This window comes from Artemia franciscana, chromosome 2, assembly GCF_032884065.1.
Source record: "Artemia franciscana chromosome 2, ASM3288406v1, whole genome shotgun sequence".
NCBI classification, from domain to species: domain Eukaryota; kingdom Metazoa; phylum Arthropoda; class Branchiopoda; order Anostraca; family Artemiidae; genus Artemia; species Artemia franciscana.
The window spans coordinates 13,877,276-13,896,439 of record NC_088864.1 but is presented as its reverse complement, the minus strand read 5'-3'; the positions used below and the strand labels follow the sequence as shown (position 1 = coordinate 13,896,439).

Genomic DNA, 19,164 nt, shown 5'->3' with positions numbered 1-19,164 from the left:
AGGGGGCCACCCTTCATATACTGAAAAATTTATGTTCGTATTGAGTTTTGATGTTGCTCCTTACTTTCAGTTTAAAGTACATGTTTTTTAACTTCTGTCTGTTTTTCAAATAATGCAGGTAAATCTTGAGGGGCTCAGTCGATTGGATTTTGGAAGCTTTAGCGCCGTTTTTAGTAATCAAGAGGAATTGGAGGATAACTAAACCCATCCTCTGCCCTTTTCCCCCAAAATGCTTCCGATAAAAATTTTAAGACAGTCATTTCGTTAAAAGCAGTTCAGAGATAAAACAACAGAAACTCCAGGGTCGACAAAAACCCCAGAACCTGGTGACAGGACAATGCCCCGAGGGCATATTGTGTTTTTATGTTTTTAAGGGTTTTTTAAATAATCCTAAGATCAGATATGCCCGACCCTCTTTAAAAACAGCTTATTAACGATATTTTATTCCAAAAACTATGGGACCTGACTTTATCCAAATATTATTGGAGCCTACCCCTGGCCCTTTGCGGCCCAGCCCCCTCCTCTAATAAAACAACTTATTAACAATATCTTATTTCAATTCTTATGGGAGCTTACCCCTGGACCTCCCTGGCAAGACCCCCTAGCTCCCAAATAAATCAATGACAGTCTATTAGAAAATTTAAGGGAGACAGTCCTTCCATGCCCCCGCTGAAAAACCCTAACAATATTTTATTCCAAAATTATGGGAGCTGATGATATCCAAAAATTATGGGGGCTCTTCCCTGGCTCCCCGTGGCCCAAACCAAAACAAAAAAGTCGTGTCATGGAGGGGCAGGTTTCAGTTTTCATAAGAATTTGAGTAAACTGTTTTTAATAATTGTTTTTCAGGCTGGGGGAGGGGAGGTCCGGCTACAAAGGACACTAGAATCTGAAACATAATATAGTTAACAATGTTTGGGGAGGGGGGCGGGTTCGGCTCTTGGAGGGCCAGGGGCCAGCTCCCATAAGCTTGGAATACAACATCGTTAATATTTTGGGGGGGGGGGGTAGTTGTGTTAGGCCATAGATAAAGGTGGATCAGCTTCCAAAAGTTTTGGGATAAAATATCATCATTTCTTTGAGGGGTTTGGGGGGTGAGCCTAGGGGCCCAGGAGTAAGCTCCCATATGTTTTGGAATAAAATATCTTTAATAGCTTTGGGTGTATAAGGGCAGGCCATGGAGGGTCAAGATCAGCTCCCATAATTTTTGTATAAAATATCATTGATATTTTTGGCAGGGCTAGTCGGGTCTTAGTTTGGAATAAATGCCGTTAATGTTGTTTTGGGATGGGGGTTTGAGTCATGGAGGTCCAGATCTCATGTGCTCAGATCTCATATGTTTTGGAATTAAATAAATTTAAAATTTTTGTGAAAGGGGGAACAGGCCATGTAGGGCCAGGGATCAACTTTTGTAAGTTTTTAGAGGTAGGGAGGTTGGGTTTCGGAGGGCTAGAGGTTAGTTCCAATAGGCTTAGAATAAAATGTCTTTAACAATTTTTTCTATGGGGGGAGGGGGATCGAGCCATCGGAATAAAATGTCGAAGTAAAATGTTTATGAAAATTATTGTTGGGTGGGAGGGCCATGAAGGGCTAGGGATCAGTTCTCATTAGAATTGTATAAAAATATCGTTAATAATTTTGGGGGGGGCATAGAGGGCCAGGGTGAGTTCCCATGAGCTTTGGAATAAAAATCGTTAATATTTTCTTCTGAGGAGGGGGATGGGGCTAGGCCACAAAGGGCCAGGGGTTAACTTCAATAAGATAGTATCATTACTTTTTTGGGAGGGAGGAGATGCGTCATGGAGGGCAAGGACTCAGCAGAAAATGACTAATAATTGTTTGGGAGTGAATGGATGGGCTGGACAATAGAGGGCCAGGGATCAGCTTGCATAGGTTTGGAATAAAATATCGTTGTTTTTTTGGGAGGGAGAGGTCGGGACAAGGGGGTCAGCTCACATCAGTTATGGATTAAAATACTTCCAATAGTTTTTTCGAGGGGGGATGGTAAGGTCACGGAGGGCCAGAAGTCAGCACTGATGTATTTGTTAATAAAATGTAATTCAATTTATTTATTTTTTTGGGGAGGGGTGGATGTGTTTAGGCCATAGAGAGCTAGGGGTTAGCTCAAATAAGGTAATATCGTTAATATATATTTAGGGGGCGGGGTCAAACCATCGTGGGCAAGGGGTCAGCTCCCATAAGTTTTGGAATAAATTATCGTTAATATTTATTTAGGAATGGATGGATTGGTTAGGCCATGGACGGCCAAGGGGTTAGGTCCCATGTGTTTTGGAATGAAATATCTTCATTTGTTTTTGTTTTTTTTGGGGGGTGGCGTTCGGTCCCTAGAGGGGCAAGGGTCAGTTCTCATAAATTTTGGAATAAAATATCACTAATAATATTTTTGGGGTGAGGTCGAGCTTCGAAGGACCAGGGGTCAGTTTTCATAGGTTTTGGATTAAAATATTGCTAATTTTGTGAGGGATCGGTCCTTTTGGATCTGAGGGTCAGCTCCCCTATTCTCTGGAATAAAATATCATTGATAAGTTGTTGTTGGTTTTTTGAGGGTAGGATGTTTGATCCATTGAGACCCATGGATCAGCATCAACAATTTTTGGATAGGGTCAGCTCCCATAATTTTCCCATAATATATATATATATATCTATATATATAAAAATAAGTTGTCAGTCTGTTTGTCTGTCTGTAAGGTGACGTCATGTTTCTGTGTCGACTGACGTCATGAAGTTAGTTGTCGTCATTTTTGCTATGACGGTGACGTCATTAACGGTATTTAAGACATTTGTTCACGGGAAAATGTTTAATTGTAAAATGACTGAAGAACCTACAATGGCAACAGCCGAGGAAGCTGCTCAAAGAGTTTATGCCAAAAAACTTGCTGCTGATAGAGAAAGCAAGAAAAGAAAGCGTTCCGAGGAATCACAAGAACAGCAAGAAAACAGGCTTGCAGCTGATAGAGAAAGTAAGAAAAGAAAGCGTGCCGGGGAATCACAAGAACAGCAAGAAAACAGGCTTGCGGCTAAAGAACGCAAAACCGCGCAGTTAGATGAAAATCCACCTAGACAGCGAGAGTCAAAACATATCAAAACTGAAAATGATAGCGATGATGATTGGGTTTGAGATTTTGACTTGGATAAGGTCATCAATGCCTACCAGATTTAAGTTAAAAAAACAAAGGTTCGTCAATATGTACTCCATAGTGACGCTGAAAAATAAAGAAGAAAAAGAAAACTGAAAAAAGAAAAAAGGTAAAAAACTAAAAAAAAACTAAAAAGAAAAAACACTCAAAGAGAAATTACAGACCGGGACACAAATGACGACCGAGACAGAGGGAATATAAGTGACGACCGGGAACCTCAAAGAGAAATTACAGACTGGGACACCCGGACACAAATCACGACCGGGACACAGGGAATATAAATGACGACCGGGACACAGGGACACAACTACAACGGGGACGCCGGGGGCACAGGCGGGATATATAAATGACGACCGGGACACAGGGATTGTTCGAATAGAAATTACAGACCGGGACACCGGGACACAAATGACGACCGGGACACCGGGACACAGGGAATATAAATGACGACCGGGACACTCAAAGAGAAATTACAAACTGGGACACCGGGACACAAATGACGACCGGGACACAGGGAATATAAATGACGACCGGGACACAGGGACACATCATTAGAATAATGAGGTATAGATCTGAATACGGATTGTTTTTCCCGTGGACAATTATATATTACACGTTCAAGAGTCGGTAAACCTGACAATCTATTTATATGCATACACAATGGGACAGCGAAGAATGTTGTATATTCGCATGTTTTATGTAGTTAAAAACATATATTTATATCTATCTCTATTCACAGGTGGGACACAGGGACACAACTACAATGGCGCGTAACTAATATGGCGCGTAACAACTTACGCGCGCGGGGGGCTTGGGGGGGCGCGAAGTGCCCCACCAACTAGGTGTTGGGGTGGCGCGAAGCGCCACCCCAACAGCTAGTATATATATATATATATATATATATATATATATATATATATATATATAAATTATATATATATATATATATATATATATATATATATATATATATATATATATATATATATATATATATATATATATATATATATATATATATATATATATATATATATATATATATATATATATATATATATATATATATATAACTTGTCCTGAGTACTAGTAGCTTAACTATTGACCACAACTGGAAAAATAAAAGCTCCTTGGCGCACACTTTTCAGGATCCAAAACAGCAGACTGCCATATTTACTTTTTGCTTTCGGATTCCTATTCATAAATCTTAAACAGATAATTACTGGAGCATCAATACCTTCATGAGGGCTTAAAGTAACACCTGCGAAAATATGCACGAGTTCAAAGCTGTTGCAACATCAAGTGCACAAAACATCAAGAAACAACCTTGGTCTTAAATATCCTTTAACACATTTACAAGTAGAAAGAGAGCGTGCTTTCTACCTAGGCCTCGCTTGTAGATTGAAAAAGAGCTCATTTCAATCGCAATTAAAAGTTATAATGCTCTTTTTAAGTGGCCTGAAGGATTAGTGACTCAATTTGACATGTAGAATTGTCCCCAGGGAACTCTGTCGGGGAAATTTCAGCGAGGTTGGAGTTGTCAGAGAAATTATTCCCTAGACTTTCCACATCAGAAATTTGCAATGAGGGATTTTTTTGCGGCTGAATCTTTTCATTGGATCTCGGATCTCTGGAAAAATTTTCTGCGGGGAGGAAAAGGAATTTACGACTTGATTCAATAAGTGATCAGAAATTAAAAAAGATACGAGTCTTTTCTTCAAATGAAAGTAGGCTAAGGCGAAATTTTCAGGCGTAAGTGTCAATTTATTATTCAATTTATTCAAAAAGAAAAGAAAACACATAACAACAATAATAATAAAGATCCTAGAAGCGAACTTGTTAAGGACCAAAACAACAAAAAATTGTAAATGAAAAAGAGAGAGAAGAAAAAAAAAGAAAAAAAAAAAAGAGAAAACAAGGGTAATTAAAGCAAATTGAACAAACATTTAGAGAAATATAATATCAAGATTTTAGTACATTATTATATAGCGTCCGAAAACTTGTGGATAGCTCGACACTGGAGGGTATTACATTCCATTGAATTATAGATTTATAAATTGGGGATCGCTGTGCGGAACTAGAGATACACCTGGGGACAATGAAGGAACGGTTGGATGAACGGAGACAGTGGCCTTCAGAATTATTACTATTAAAATAAGTTAATAAGTGGGGAGGAAGATTTTTATGGTAAGCGGAATATGCAAGGGATAGATTTAACTTTTTGATGATTTGTTCAAAAGGGATAATACCAAAATCGGAGTACAAGTCCTTGGTGGGATATAGTCGTGGCAACCGAAAAACTGCTTTGACGGCACGGTTTTGAGCAGATTTTAATTTATTGGTAACTGAAGGATAAGTATTGCCCCATACAGATCCGCAGTATGAGATATATGGGTAAATAAAAGAATAATAAAGGGTGACAAGGATATCGAGAGGAAGAAAATAATTCACACGATTAATTATACTTACCTGTCGCAAAATTATGGCTCTAACATAGGACACATGTGTTGCAAATGATAGGCAGGAGTCTATGTGGAAACCAAGAAACTTGGCAACTTCGACCTGCGGGAGGAGATTGGTAGAATATTTTAGGCCAAGTGCTGGCTGAACTTCATTTTTTTTTGTAAGGGGTTTGAAATAATACCACCTGACTTTTCTTGCTGTTAATGGTCATGCAGTTAACGAGACACCACTCCTGTACTCTATTCAGAAGGGTTTGAGTAGAGGTGACGACGGATGGTAAATTAGGACCGGTGATGAAAAAGTTGCTATCGTCAGCAAAAAGTACTGGGTGCACTGATGGGCCCAGGTCCGTAATCAAATCATTAATATAAAGGAGAAAAAGTATTGGACCAAGAACAGAGCCCTGTGGGACGCCCCTCCGGACAGGTAGGGGATGTGAAGTCACCCCGCCCAGTCTCACACTCTGTACTCTACCAGAGAGATAAGAGCCGAACCATGAGAAAGGATCTCCGCGAATCCCTAGGTTATTGAGTTTACTTAATAAAACACTGTGATCAACCATGTCAAAGGCCTTTGAAAAATCCAGAAATAAGCCCAATACAGTATTTTTAAGGTCAAGTTGGGAACGTATAAACTGTGTGGCGTCTATTAGTGCATGAGCAGTTGAAAATTTGGCACGGAAGCCATATTGATGAGGAGAAATCAACGAATCTGATGACTGATTCCCAAATACAAAGGGAGAAAGACGTCGGAATATAATTCTCTCGAGCACCTTAGATATAACTGGGAGAAGTGAGATTGGACGATAATTGCTTATCTCAGACGGATCGCCTTTTTTATGAATCGGGATAACAATTGCTGATTTAAATATTTCTGGGAATACTCCATTGGTCATAGACAGGTTTGCTATGTGCACAATGGGTTCACAAATATAGGAAGATACGGTCCTAAGAAGCTTATTACTTATGCCAAAGAAGTCAGGTGTACTACTATTAGAGAGAGATTCGATAACTTGAAGCACCTCTTTGCGATCAGTTGGAGAGAAAAACATGGATCTGGGATTCTTGCTAGGGTGTACTGACTGTGAGAAAGAACAGGAGTTAGCATTTGGAATATTAGTGAAATATTATTAAAAGCATCCGGTACTGAAATTGGGTCAATTAATCTGCCACTGATGTCCCTAAGGTTAATAGGTAGAGATCTTGAATTCTTTTTTTTTAAAGAATTTTATTTATTGTGGACAAAATTTTTTGCAAGTTCCCTTTGCAGTGAGAGATTTTTGAATAATAATAATTTTTCTTTGCTTCCCGGATGAGTTTGGTATATATGTTTTTGTATTTTTTATAATTAGTCAGGTCAATAATGCTACTTGTTTTGCAAGCTAACTTATATAGGTCATTTTTTCGGTATGAAGAGATTATCAGGCTATTTGACATCCAGGGGCGTATATGGGTAGTTTTTCGGTTTGATTTACGAACTGGAAAGGTTGAACTAATAAGATCACTCAATCCCTGTGTGAAACTACTTGTGGCTGAATTAACATCCTGACAATCCAAAGTCTTGGACCAGTCGAAGGATTTCAAACAATCCGTGAACCGGTTCATATTCACAGTATTATATATTCTATTAGACGTAGGGGTATTAGTTCTACGGGGTTGAGTAGCTGATAGGGAGGGTAAGGAAAGATAGATTGGAAAGTGATCTGACAGGTCAGAAAATATTATTTTGGAGGACAGGTGGTTTCCCAGGGAAGTGGATACAAAAATGTTATCAATTAAAGTAGCGGTAGACCTCATGGGATCAACTCTAGTAGGAAAAAGGATTGTGGGAAGAAGACCACTTGAGGTAAATGTTTCAAAGAAGGTATCACTATCATTGTTATTGCTAACATTTAATAAATTACAATTGAAGTCCCCAAAAACTATTGCCTTCTTTTGTGGTAAATTAATAAAACTAGAAAAATCATCAAACTGATTACAAAAGAAAGGTGTCGGAAATGAGGGTGGTTTATAAAATAACGAAAAAATAAAAGAATTCTCGTCTACACTTATGTCGACGATTATTGAATAAATGCATCTATTATTTATAGGTTGCGAGAACAAGAATTCACAATCGAATAGTCTGGTGAATTTTAGACTTGATCGGATGTAAAGAGAAATGCCACCAGAGGACTTGGTTAATTTTCTTTCAATATGAATAGCTTGAAAGCCAGTGAGGGAAAATTCATTAGTATCATCAATTTCTGAAAGCCACGTCTCCGTTATTCCAATTACGTCGAAAGGGCAGTAACCATTTGTTAAAATTAAATCTTTAAAATTAGCCCACTTATCCCGTATGCTTCTGATATTAAAGCAAATTACATTAAGTTTGGTCTCTTCCATTAGCTTAGGTTTCACATTTTTCACAAAATCAAAAGTGTCGAGATATTTACAGTTAATTTGGTTTAAAGGGCTATCGGGGCTAGCTAAGGTGTTGGTGGACAGATTATTTTGGTCATCGTAATAATTAAAAACAACATTATTGCACAGTGACAAATTATTAAGAAACGTAAAATCTTGTAAAGTACTTGTACTTGTGTTTGTTTGACTGTTCATTTCTTAAGCAGTAGTTTCTGTGCTTCTGGACATTTATACGAATAACAGGGGTGGTCGGAGGAGCCACAGAGAGCACATTTCATGACAAGTTGACACGGGTTTTCTTTGGAGTTCTGGTGGTCACCAGCGCATTTAGAGCATCTCGGGGAAGCTTTACAGTTATTTGCAGTATGGCCGTAGCACTGGCATTTGTAGCACTGGGTAGGCAAAAACTTGTACTCAGTTATAGGTAGACGCTCGTAACCAATAACAAGGGGATTCTCAGTGGCATAGTTTAGGTGGTCACGTGACTCAAACTTTAATCGAAAAGACCTCGTACTTCCTAACTGAACAACTTCTATACAGTTATTAGCGAGATCACATTTAGATGTTCCGTCAGGCACTCGGCGTACTATACCGAAAAAGGCAGGACTCTTCACTTTAGCATTAATGGATTGGTCTACTTTGCTTAATGCATCTGCCAAAGTATTGGCGACACCCTTGTCCGACAGAACTACTTGCCATGCATCCCTCCTAGGCCTCAAAACAACTATGCTTGAACTGACACTCCCACAAGCTTTATCCAGGAAATCTTTTCGAGCGTCAGGATTATTCAAGTTTTTTGGTGGATTTTTCACAATAACTTAATAGGACGGTTTTGCGGGTGGGGGAGGTTTCATATCAGGAATAGTTTGCACGACTGACCTTGCTTTATGGTACTCAGCGAAGCTTTTAAATTCCATGTAGAGTTCATTAACCTTTCGAGTTAACGTAGCTGTTGTCTCCCCTGGCACACATGGGACCTGATCTGGCTCGAAAATCAGATACTGAGGTAGGCTGATCTTTTTCTCATCACAAAGATCAAAGGCTCGAACAATATCACTTACATTATCAGTCACTTTGGGGCGCTCAGTTACCCTAGTAATAGAGGCGTCAGCCCACAAAATCTTCTTTGCTTCAATTAACATATCTCCTTTGAAAAAATCGCAAGCAATTTTTACAATATTATCAGCTGAACAACCTGCATTTCTAGCCCGTGAAATGAAATTCAACACGGGATTCAAGACAAGTCTTTCACCTGGCATCATCCGGTGAAATGATCAAATTTCATCAAAATTCGTGGGCGGGGCCACAATAGTTGTCAGTAAAAGCAATAGCAAATCAGGTAGTAATACTCACAAGATATATATTCAGAAGTTGCGTACACAATTTTAATTATCCAAAATCCAATTATTCAAAGCAAATTGTTAACAGCACGTTACACAACTTAAATAGTTGCGTACACGATTTTAATTATCCAATTATCAAAAGCAAATTGTTCACAGCACTATATAGCATTGTACACAATTTCAATAGTTGCGCAATGAAATAAATATCCAAACAATAATCCTCTGTAAGTTAACCAACCAATATAAACTGGTTTTCATCCATATAGGTCAAAGACTGAATGAAGATACGAGTCTTTTCTTCAAATGAAAGTAGGCTAAGGCGAAATTTTCAGGCGTAAGTGTCCACGGGAAATTTTTAGTGAGGATGGAATTGTCTGTGGGGATTGTTTGAAGGGTGAGTCATCTTAATCAGTAAAAGCTTTCCATGCAGGAGTTCTAAAATATATTTCATTACCCTCCCCCAAGCTATTCAATTGTCCCCCTCGAAAATTTTCTGTGGCCTCCCTTGCAAATATCAACAAACCATTAAATCAACTGTTAGCATTGATCGTGAATCATTTTATCATCAATCTTAATGATTTTTACACTAACCGAAATAAAAATACTTTTAGGGCAATGTTTTGGGAACCAGGGGTTTTTAAAGCAGAGCAGAGTTACAAACATTTTGGGCATCATGTCCGCTCAACAATCCCCATTCCATAAATTGAAAAATAATAACACAACGTAAAAGTACAACCACTAAAATAATTAAAAACCCCACCATATTTGTTTTTTTATTTGTATTATTTAGCGATGCGAAAATCCCTTCATTGGGCTGATAGGCAGTTGATTATTTTATATTTATTGTAGAATGAAGATAATTTTCCAAAGCCATCCATGAGAGCCATAAATTAGTAAAAAAAATATCTCTAAGCTATAGATAAAACATAAGAAATCATAAAGGCAACAGTAAATAATATTTACTTATTTTATTTATTGCATATCCTAAAATTAACAAAAAGATGTCAGCAGGATAAATCCAAAGTATCTCCAGCTCTTTTAAACCTGAAAGAAGAAGTAAATTGAATTAAGGTAATGAAATACTTATGGCAATAGAGAGCGTTGTTGCGCGTGGCAGAAATAGGGATAAAGAAAATGAGAAAAAAGAGAGAGAGTGAGAGAGAGTAGCAATTTTCCAACTTCGATCTATGCTTTTAATTTCAACTAAATAAAAAAAAACTAGTTTTTTTTTAACTGAAAGTAAGGAGTGACATTAAAACTTTAAGCGAACGGAAATTACTCTGTGTATGAAAGGGCCAGATCCCTTTTCAACGCCCCGCTCTTTACGCTAAAGTTTGACTGTTTCTCTCAATTCTACTTTATTAAACAATAAAAAAAACTTTAAAGCAAAGAGCAGGGAGTCGAGAAGGGAGCAGCCTCTTTCATACACGGAGTAATTTCTGTTCGTTTCAAGTTTTAATGTCGCTCCTTACTTTCATTTAAAAAAAACTTGTTTTTTAAGTTTAATTTCTGAACGTTTTTGAATTAATGCATGTTTGATTGTAGCTCTCCGCACATAAATAATAAACATGAAATTTGCATATTAATTCTTGCTTTTGGCTAAATGGCTTTCTCTTAGTTTTGATCAGACTTGAGAAAAAAGGGTGGGGAAGGAGGCCTAGCTGTCCTCCAATTTTTCGGTTACTTAAAAAGACGACTAGAACTTTTTACTTTTAACGAGGATTTTTATTAGTGAAAAATAAAAAAATGAAAAACAAAAAATAACTTAAGAATTACCTTACGTAAAAAATTTCTACATTCGTATGTTTTTACTATGTATATGAGATGGCTTGTCCCCTCGTTAATACCTCGTTATTTACACTAAAGCTTAAATTGTGTCCCAATTCCTTAAGAATGGCCCCTGAATCACAAAGGCCGTAGAATAAATAGTTGAAATTACTAAAAATACTTTAGCTTAAAGAGCGAGGTATTGAGGAGGAGAAGGACCCCTCATATGCTTAATAATCTTTGTTCGTTTTAAGTTTGAATGATTCTCCTTACTTTCAGTTGAAAAAACTTTTTCATATTTATTTTTCGTTTTTTTTATAATAACGCTAGAAAATCCTGCGTTCCCTTCATTGAATTTATCTTCCCCCATGACAAATTTCCCCAAGAAAGGATCTTCCAACGTAGCCCCCTCCCCTCAACCCCCCAGCCAAAAAATGCCCCTGAAAACGTCTGTACAATTCTCAATAACCATTACTGTATGTAAATACTGGTCAAAGTTTGTGACTTAAAGCCCCTCCCCCGGGCATTGTGGGGGAGTAAGTCATTTTCCAAACACATAGATATTATGTTTGTTGACTATGCTGAACAAAATTGCTGTCTCAAAGTTTGACCCGTTGACTTTGGGAAAAAATGAGCGTGGGAGGGGGCCTAGGTACCCTCCAGTTTTTTGGTCACTTAAAAAAGACACTAGGACTTTTAATTTCCACTAGAATGAGCTCTCTTGCAACAATCTAGGACTATTTTGTCGATACGATGACCCCTGGGGGAAAAAACAACAAATAAACACGCACCCGTGATCGCTCTTATGGCAAAAAATATGAAGTTTCACATTTTTGTACATAGGAGCTTCAAACTTCTACAAGAGGGTTCTCCAATACGCTGAATGCGATGATGCAATTTTTGTTGAGATTCTATAACTTTTAGGGGTGTTTCCCCCTATTTTCCAAAATAAAGCACATTTTCTCAGGCTCGTAACTTTTGGTGACTAAGACTAAATTTGATGAAACTTGTATATTTAAAATCAGCATAAAAATTCAATTCTTCTAATGTATCTCTTAGTATCAAAATTTCGTTTTTTAGACTTTCGTTTACTATTAGGCCGGGCCGCTCCTTACTACAGTTAATTACCACGAACAGTTTGAAACCATGGAAATGAATTGTTTAATTACTTTCATAGCGTGAAACATCAGCATGATTTCGATACTTACGCTGCTCTAAGTACTATTTGAAATTAACTAAAATAACAAATATAATAAATAGTAATACTACTAAGGTAAGGTGAAACAAAGATAATAAAGGTGGCAAGGATAAAGTAAAGATAATGTAGATAACTATGTTCATGCACGAGTAAGTTTAGATAGAAAACAACTAAAATTACTAAAAATACTTATGGTATACATCAAGGAAATCATTTTTCTTTAAACTTAATGTTTGAAAACATTAAAATGTAAAACAAATAACCAGACAAAACTATGTTAAAAAAGGAAAGATGGTTATTTATGCACGTATATTTATTGCTTCTGCTTCCAAGGGTAATCGTATCAAATGATCGATCGAAGAATATCGACATGGGGCACAAGTGAACAGACATTAAAAATATTGTGCTGTTTTAAGTAGAAAAATACATTGCGCTACTTCAGAGTGGCGCTTTCTGCTATTGCTTTGGCGTAAAATAAAAATCCTGAAGCAAACTTTTTGAAAAGGCGATGCTTCTGCGTTTTGACAATTTTTTAACTTTTAAAGATTTATTTTATAATATTAAATTTTCTTATAAGATGAATCGTTCATTTAAACATAATTTCTGCTTAACTATCTTCATACTGCGCTAAAGTCTCTTTTGAAATCTCCTTCTTTACTCATTAACGTTTGCAAAGCTTTTTATTCATCAATCTGCAGTATCCTTCGGTCTAAATTTTTTTATTTTGGCATAGAAGGTACTGTGTTTCTTCAGTTTAAACCTTCTATGTCCATTGGAATAATTGTCGTTGATCCACTTATCCGTTCACCCTCAAAAGCTGACTGTGGTGTCCCTCAAGAGTCAATCCTATGACAATTTCTGTTACTAATTGTGAATAAAATACTTAAGTGCATGGATCCCTAACAGCATTTACATAAATAATTTTATTAAAGCACATCAAATTTCTTCCACAAAGAGTAGTTATTGATGGTGGGGCACCCCCCTCCACATAGAGATCAATTTCTTTGTAATTTAAGTTTTAAAGATCTGTCGTTACTTTCACTTCAAAAACTTTCGATTAATGTTCAATTTACCGCTTGAGAACCAATAACATGCTTTCAAGTTTTCGCAATAGCTTGATTTGAGAAAAGTCAGAAAAGCCAGATATAAAACTTTAAACAATGTAGCATAAAAGTTGTAATAGACACTGTTGCAATAACTCAGTATAAACAGTCAGTGCTAGTGTTTATCAGTCAGTGTTACAACTTTATTATATTCATTTGTTATTTCCTTTGGATCCCCCGGTCGACAAGGCTCAGCAAAGTTTTTAAGTTTCTCTTTAGTTTCATAAAAACTTTTTTTTCATATCATCCGTTTTTCGAACAGCTCAGTTTAAATTTTGTAAATTTTTGTTTTTTTACTAATTATCAGACTTATTATAGAAAAAAGATCAGACACGTATGAAACTGAAATACAACACGGAAACAAATCCTGAATTTACGGGAACACAGTAAATTAGAGGAATGATATAAAAATATTCTTGATTTAAGGGAAGGGGTACGTTTCTAAATATTGCTCCTTTGTTCTCAAGGTGCCAAAAATAGTTTTAAGCTGGCCGAATTATACTTCAGCCAAGATTTAAGCAAGTAGGCATTCAGATAGAGCTAGAAAAATAAGTGCGTTTTTTCTTCGAATCTCACCTATTTCCTGAAGTGATATCTTATTTGTGCTGCTAATTTTTTTTTATCAAATACTGAACAATAAACGGCGTGTTTAAATATTTCTTTTTTTGTGTGTGTGTGCAAGCGATTTAGTTTTTAACTACCTCTAGTAAAAAAGACGAAAATTGTAGCTTACCTCAACGTACTCGGCGGTAAATCCAGCTCCTCCTGTGTCAGCATCAGAAGTGAACACCATATATACTTTAGCGGAAGTTGAAGTCACTACAGTTCCAGTCTCCCCACCGCTAAGCGATGCAAGGAGTGGAGAATCAGCAGTAGGTCCGTCGTAAATCTGTAAGTATTTATTTTCAATGTCAAAAGCATAAAATTAGGATTCAATCGTTTATCTTCCTCACTGAGAAACTAGTTGTAAATTAGAGAAATTCGTCTGGTTATATTAACCATACTCCTCGATTAATGTAGGACAGAATTATAAGATATACCTTAGATATTGAGGGCCTAAACAGCTACTTTAAACTTGTCGAGATCAGGGGACAGGGTTCATCAGTGCGTTGGGCTCAGATAGCTGAAAGCAACAAATCAGAAACTAGAATTTACAGTCATTAGCAGAAAAGGTATATATTTGTAAATGTATATATATATATATATCTATATATATAAAAATAAGTTGTCTGTCTGTGGATCTGTGGATCAGGTGACGTCATATTTCTGTGTAGACTGACGTCATGAAATTAGTTGTCGTCATTTTTGTTATGACTATGCTTAGTATATTGTAAAACACATTAATTTGGTTAATAATATACCATTTAAAACACCAAAATGAACATGCTGGAGTAGTCACTCGGTGAGAGAGGGTGTCAGAACGGAGAATGAAGGTCCCAGGTTCAAATCCTGGTTAGGCTAAAAAAGGTAAAAAACTAAAAACTAAAAAAAAAACTGAAAAAACTAAAAAAAGGCAAAAACTACAAAAAAAACTAAAAACTAATAAAAAAAATAAAAAAGCCGAAAAACTAAAAAAACTAAAGAAACTAAAAAAAGGAAAAAAACTTAAAAAACTAAAAACTAAAAAAAAACTAAGAAAAAGGAAAAAACTGAAAAATAGAAGAGAAAAAGAAAACTAATAAAATTAAGAATAAAAATAAAAAAAATAAAAAAGATAAAAACTAAAAAAAAAGTAAAAAGAAAAAACGAAAAAAAACTAAAAAAGCTAAAAAAAAAGGTAAAAACCAATAAAAAACTAAAAAGAAAAAAAGGTAAAAAACTAAAAAAATTTTCATCTAAAAAACTAAAAAAGGTAAAAACTAAAAGAACTAAAAAAGAAAAAAAAACTAAAAAAGGAAAAAAACTGAAAAATAAAGGAGAAAAAGAAAACTAAAAAAATATAAATAAAAATAAAAAACTAAAAAGATAAAAACTTCAAAAAAAGACTAAAAAGAAAAAAGAAAAAAACTAAAAAACCTAAAAAAAGGTCAAAACCAATAAAAAAAAACTAAAAGGAAAAAAAGGGAAAAAATTAAAAATTTATTTCATCATATACCAATTCAAAAACGAATGTATACCGGGATGACGACCGGGACACAGGGAATATAAATGACACAACTACAACGGGGACGCCGGGGGCACAGGGGGATATAAATGACGACCGGGACACAAGGAATATAAATGACGCCCGGGACACTCAAAGAGAAATCACAGACTGGGACACCGGGACACAAATGACGACCGGGACACAGGGAATATAAATGACGACCGGGACACAGGGACATAACTACAAAGGGGACGCCGGGGTGCACAGGGGGATATATAAATGACGATGGCGACTCAGGGAATGGTCGATTAGCAATCACCATCAACAAAGCTCAAGGGCAATCATTAGAATCATGAGATATAGATCTGAATACGGATAGTTTTCCCATGGACCATTATATGTTGCATGTTCAAGAGTCGGTAAACCTGACAATCTATTTATATGCACAGACAATGGGACAGCAAAGAATGTTGCATATTCGCAAGTTTTACGTAGTTAAAAACATATATATATATATATATATATATATATATATATATATATATATATATATATATATATATATATATATATATATATCTATATTCACAGGTGGGACATAGGGACACAACAACAATGGCGCGTAACGACTTACGCGCGCGGGGGGGCTTGGGGGGGGGCGCGAAGCGCCCCCACCAACTAGGTGTTGGGGTGGCGCGAAGCGCCACCCCAACAGCTAGTATATATATATATATATATATATATATATATATATATATATATATATATATATATATATATATATATATATATATATATATATATATATATATATATATATATATATATATATATTATTTCACCTTTATTATCTTGTTGCATAATTCAGTAACAATAAGGCAGGTCTCCTTATACATCCCTTCTGAAATATCTAAGTTACGCAGAGACATAACTATCGTATTTTTCTTAATTTTTAAGTCATGTGGTTCTGCAGTCTTAATTGACTGCAGAATTAATTCCTTTTTCTATTATCTTTTGCAGAACCGTAACTTTTATACAGTTTGTTATCTCTTGGGAGGCGATCGTCAATTTTCGTATTTTTTTTTTACTAACTTCTTTTTTGATTGAAGCTAAAGTAACTCAATCCTTCATCAAATTGGAATTTAGTTTAGACAAATATTCTCCAAACACATCCTCAATTAAATTGCCGCTGAAAATTATGTCCTCCAGTAATTCGACCTCATTAAGACGATTTTTAGGAAGATTTTATTTCCCAGTTCAAGGATGTAACTTTTGAAGAAGAAGAAGAAGTTTAATATTATTAAATACAATACAATAAAAAATACAATTCAAAATGGAATTGCAATACACTTATTCCCCCTCAAAAGGCTCCATGGCCAGGGATGCAAATACTTCCTGTTCAGAATCAACCGGCATATTTTTCTCAAAGGAAATACGTTTAAAATGCTTTCCCTGGTTACTTGTTTTCTTGATAAATCGAGTGTTTCACAGCGATTGCTGGGTAAACTGGTAAACACTGTCGGAAATCATTTCCAGCCACTAAAAGTTTGCCACCGTATGGCAAGTTCGGATTTACAAGGGATCTCAACAACCGATCCATATATTATAAACCATACTTAGGAAGTACGAGTGCTTCATCAAGTAGTAAAACATATACTTGAGCTAATTCTAAAGCTTTGCTTGAACCAGGTCTTATAGTCGAAAAAGAATCTGAGGATAGTGGTATAAATAATTGATATGTTGGAAACTCAACAATCTTATTTATACTGTGCATGACATCATATAAGAAAATGCTTATATGATGTCATAAGAATTACTTAAATGATGTACGAACATAGTACATAGCGTCATTTGCAAAAACAAAATTAAGGCTCTTAGCAAATTTTCTCAGATTTCTGACCTATCTAGACCATTTGTTTATGCAAGAATATCTCAAGAACCAGAATTAAGGCTCAACCTAACGAATTTCCTTAGACTTTTAACCTATCTTGATCGTTTTTTATGCGAGAATATCCCGAGATACCAATTTTCCCGAAAAAATATAGGGCCGTTTTCGAGAAAAAGTATACAATTATTGCTCACTTGCCACCCCAACACCTAGTTGGTGGGGGTGCTTCGCGACCCCCCAAGCCCCCCGTGCGCGTGAATCGTTACGCGCCATTGTAGTCGTGTCCCTGTGTCCCACCTGTGAATATAGATAGATTTATATTCCCTGTGTCCCGGTCGTTATTTGTGTCCCAGTCAGTAGTTTCTCTTTGAGTGTCCCGGTCGTCATTTATATTCCCTGTGTCTTGGTGTCCTGGTCGTCATTTGTGTCCCGGTGTCCCGGTCTGTAATTTTATCAGTTGACAAACATGACAGCTCAATCCTGTGGTATCAGTTGACATACAGCTCAATCCTAATGACGTCAGTCGACAGACAGACACACAGACAAACAACTTATCGTCATTTATATATCCCCCTGTGCCCCTCGGCGTCCCCGTTGTAGTTTTGTCCCTGTGTCCCAGTCGTCATTTATAGTCGACAAACATGACGTCAGTCAACATACAAACAGGACGTCAGTCGACACACACGTCCCTGTCGTCATTTGTGTCCCGGTGTCCCTTTTTTTCTTTTTTAGTTTTTAGTTTTTTACCTTTTTTAGTTTTTTTGTTTTTTAGATTTTTTAGTTTTTTAAGAAATAAATTTTTGTTTTTTTCCTTTTTTCTTTTTAGTTTTTACCTTTTTTATTTTTTTAGTTTTAGTTTTTTTGTATTTTTTACCTTTTTTAGTTTTTTTTCTTCTTTTGTATTAATGCTATAGCCAAGGTTTGAACCTGGAACCTCTCGGACCTAGAACCTGGAACATAACGCTTTACCAACTCAGCTACTTCGGCTTGAATACATTTACCTTTTTTATTTGTTTTTATTTTTATTATTATTTTTTTAGTTTTCTTTTTCTCCTTTATTTTTCAGTTTTTTTCCTTTTTTTAGTTTTTTTTTTCTTTTTAGTTTTTTTGTAGTTTTTACCTTTTTTTATTTTTCTTTTTAGTTTTTTTATTTTTTAGTTTTTAGTTTTTTAGCTTTTTTAGTTTTTTAGTTTTTTTAGTTTTTTAAGTATTTTCTTTTTATTTTTTTTGTAGTTTTTACCTTTTTTAGTTTTTTTATTCTTTTGTATTAATGCTAAAGCCAAGGTTCGAACCTGGAACCTCTCGGACCTAGAACCTGGAACATAACGCTTTACCAACTCAGCTTCTTTGGCTTGAATACATTCGTTTTTGAATTGGTATAAGATGAAATAATTCAGACGTCATATGCGGACAGACGGAAAGACACACAAACAAACTTATTTTTATGTATATAGATACATATATATATATATATATATATATATATATATATATATATATATATATATATATATATATATATATATATATATATATATATATATATATATATATATATATATATATCTATATAAAAATAAGTTGTCTGTCTGTGGATCTGTGGATCAGGTGACGTCATGTTTCTGTGTCGGCTGACGTCATGAAATTAGTTGTCAGGTGACGTCATGTTTCTGTGTCGGCTGACGTCATGAAATTAGTTGCCGTCATTTTTGCTTTGACGGTGACGTCATTCAAGTTATATAAGACATATGTTCACGTA

At 35.7% G+C, this 19,164-nt stretch overlaps 1 protein-coding gene across 1 annotated transcript in view; it reads right to left on the bottom strand.

Annotated features, from left to right (window-relative positions):
* Positions 1-10,316: 10,316 nt before the first annotated feature.
* The window catches only part of LOC136037554 (deleted in malignant brain tumors 1 protein-like), a 39,535-nt gene continuing 30,687 nt past the window's right edge, over positions 10,317-19,164 (bottom strand). The window contains exons 7-8 of the mRNA XM_065720280.1: positions 14,165-14,320; positions 10,317-10,407 (exon numbers count right to left, since the gene is read on the bottom strand). Of these exons, the coding sequence (XP_065576352.1) occupies positions 10,402-10,407; positions 14,165-14,320 (162 nt within the window). The 3' untranslated portion in view covers positions 10,317-10,401. The remainder of the gene's footprint in view (positions 10,408-14,164; positions 14,321-19,164) is intronic.